The sequence below is a fragment of the Arachis hypogaea genome, chromosome 13, assembly GCF_003086295.3.
Source record: "Arachis hypogaea cultivar Tifrunner chromosome 13, arahy.Tifrunner.gnm2.J5K5, whole genome shotgun sequence".
Lineage (NCBI taxonomy): Eukaryota > Viridiplantae > Streptophyta > Magnoliopsida > Fabales > Fabaceae > Arachis > Arachis hypogaea.
Genome location: NC_092048.1, coordinates 53,447,166 through 53,449,072, shown reverse-complemented (window position 1 = coordinate 53,449,072; position 1,907 = coordinate 53,447,166). Strand labels below are relative to the sequence as shown.

The 1,907-nt window shown below is 38.7% G+C and overlaps 1 protein-coding gene across 1 annotated transcript; it reads right to left on the bottom strand.

Annotated features, from left to right (window-relative positions):
• Window positions 1-1,157: 1,157 nt before the first annotated feature.
• LOC112734363 (uncharacterized) lies at window positions 1,158-1,535 on the bottom strand. The gene has a single exon (XM_025783636.1). The coding sequence runs from the start codon at window positions 1,533-1,535 to the stop codon at window positions 1,158-1,160; it is 378 nt and encodes a 125-aa protein (XP_025639421.1).
• Window positions 1,536-1,907: the final 372 nt, after the last annotated feature.

The window sequence follows — 1,907 nt, the reverse complement described above, 5'->3', positions numbered from 1 at the left end:
ATATTCAAAACCCAATATCATCATCAATATTTATCATCAAACATTAACACTCACCATCATAATTCATCAATTTCATCACAATCACCAATAATTATCATACATGATCAACAATCCAAACCTATCCTATGGTCCACTAGCCTATGTTTCATGAAACATTACATATTATATAGAGAAAACTGAAACCATACCTTGGTCGATTTCCAATATGCACAAAAGTCACCAATTGATCACAACCAAGCTCAACCAAGCCACCAACTCAACTTCACTTGCTCCCAATATCACAATTATCAAGCTATACACAATTAGTTCATAAAAATCAATACCTAGGGTTTCTAAATACAAAATTTCACAAAATTTAAGAACAAGCTTACCTTACCCATCGTTGATTGGGACAAAACCCAATAGAAATGAAGTGCTACAGTGTACCTAAACACCCAAAATCATAAAAATCACTCAACAACTATAGCCAAATTTTCGAAATTGTTAAGGACTAAGAACTGGGCAGGGATTTTCGAAAATCTTACTATAATACCTAGCTAGAAGTGACAAGCTCAGCAAGAGTTTTGCGTAGCCACAAACGGCACGCGAATCGGAGCACTATAGCTCAACATATGATCAAATGAAGGTGATTGTGAATAGTATTTTTGTTTCTTTACTCTCCACTCTCACTCTCACCGTGCTCCCTCTCTTGGCTGTATGGAATGAGCTGAAATGCTCATTAATTAGGGCTACATATGTTGGGCTTGGGCCCAACTTGTTCCCGGCCCGGTCTAACCCATTAGTGTTTTTTTTTTACCCGTTTGGCCCAAATTTGGGCCAAACCTTAAGAATTAGTGCCCGGTTTTCAACTTTAATTATTTTCCTAAGTTTTTCTACCATTTTTATTACTCTCACATAGCACCAGATAGACTTAAGCCGCTACTACCGGCCAATTTACTGGTACGCATTTTTACGCAAATTTTCGCATAAAATTACATTTTCCAACTCGAAAAATTCTACTGAATTCAAATCTCACATCCAAATTTTAAAATTAAGACTTCTAAATTTTCATCCTATTTTTTGGGCAATTAATTTGTTATTATTTTACGTTAATTAATCGGTTAATTATTTCGGTTCTTACATTCTCCCCGCCAAATTAGAAATTTTGTCCTTAAAATTTAGTGATTACCTGAGAATAACTCCGGATAATCCTTCCGCATGTCCGACTTTAACTCCCAGGTGTGCTCTTCCACTCCAGCTCTCTTCCAAGCTACCATGACCAATAGAACTTCCTTTCCATGAAACTCCTTCACACTAGTGTCGTCAATCCGCACCAGTGTTACTTGAAAAGTCAGGTTCTCCTTCAACTCAACCAACTCGGGCTCAAACACATGAGCCGCATCCGATGTGTACTTACAGAGTTGTGACACATGGAATACGTCATGTAAGTTAGACAAACATGGCGGCAAGGCTATTTGATATGCCACTAGCCCGACTCGCTTCAAAACTTTAAACGGCCCAATGTATCTCAGATTCAACTTTTTGGTTTTAATCATTCTTCCGATACCGGTTGTCGGAGTAACCTTTAAGAACACATGATCTCCTACCTCAAACTCCAATGGCTTTCTTCTCTAATCTGCATAACTTTTCTGTCAGCTTTTCGCCGTTAAGATTCTGGCCCTAATCTGTTTGATCTTCTCAGTGGTCTCGGCTACCAATCTGGTCCTATCATACTTGCTTCACCGACTTCATAATAATATAGTGGAGATCGGCACTTCCGTCCATACAAAGCCTCATACGGAGCCATCCCGATGCTCGCATGAAAGTTGTTGTTGTACACAAACTCTACCAATGGCATGTTACGATCCCAACTTCCCAGTTGATCCAAAACACAAGCCCTTAGTGTATCCTCTAATATCTAAATAGCC

Coding starts and splice junctions, on each gene's coding strand:
- LOC112734363 (XM_025783636.1), bottom strand. CDS start 1,535: ATGATTAAAACCAAAAAGTTGAATCTGAGATACATTGGGCCGTTTAAA.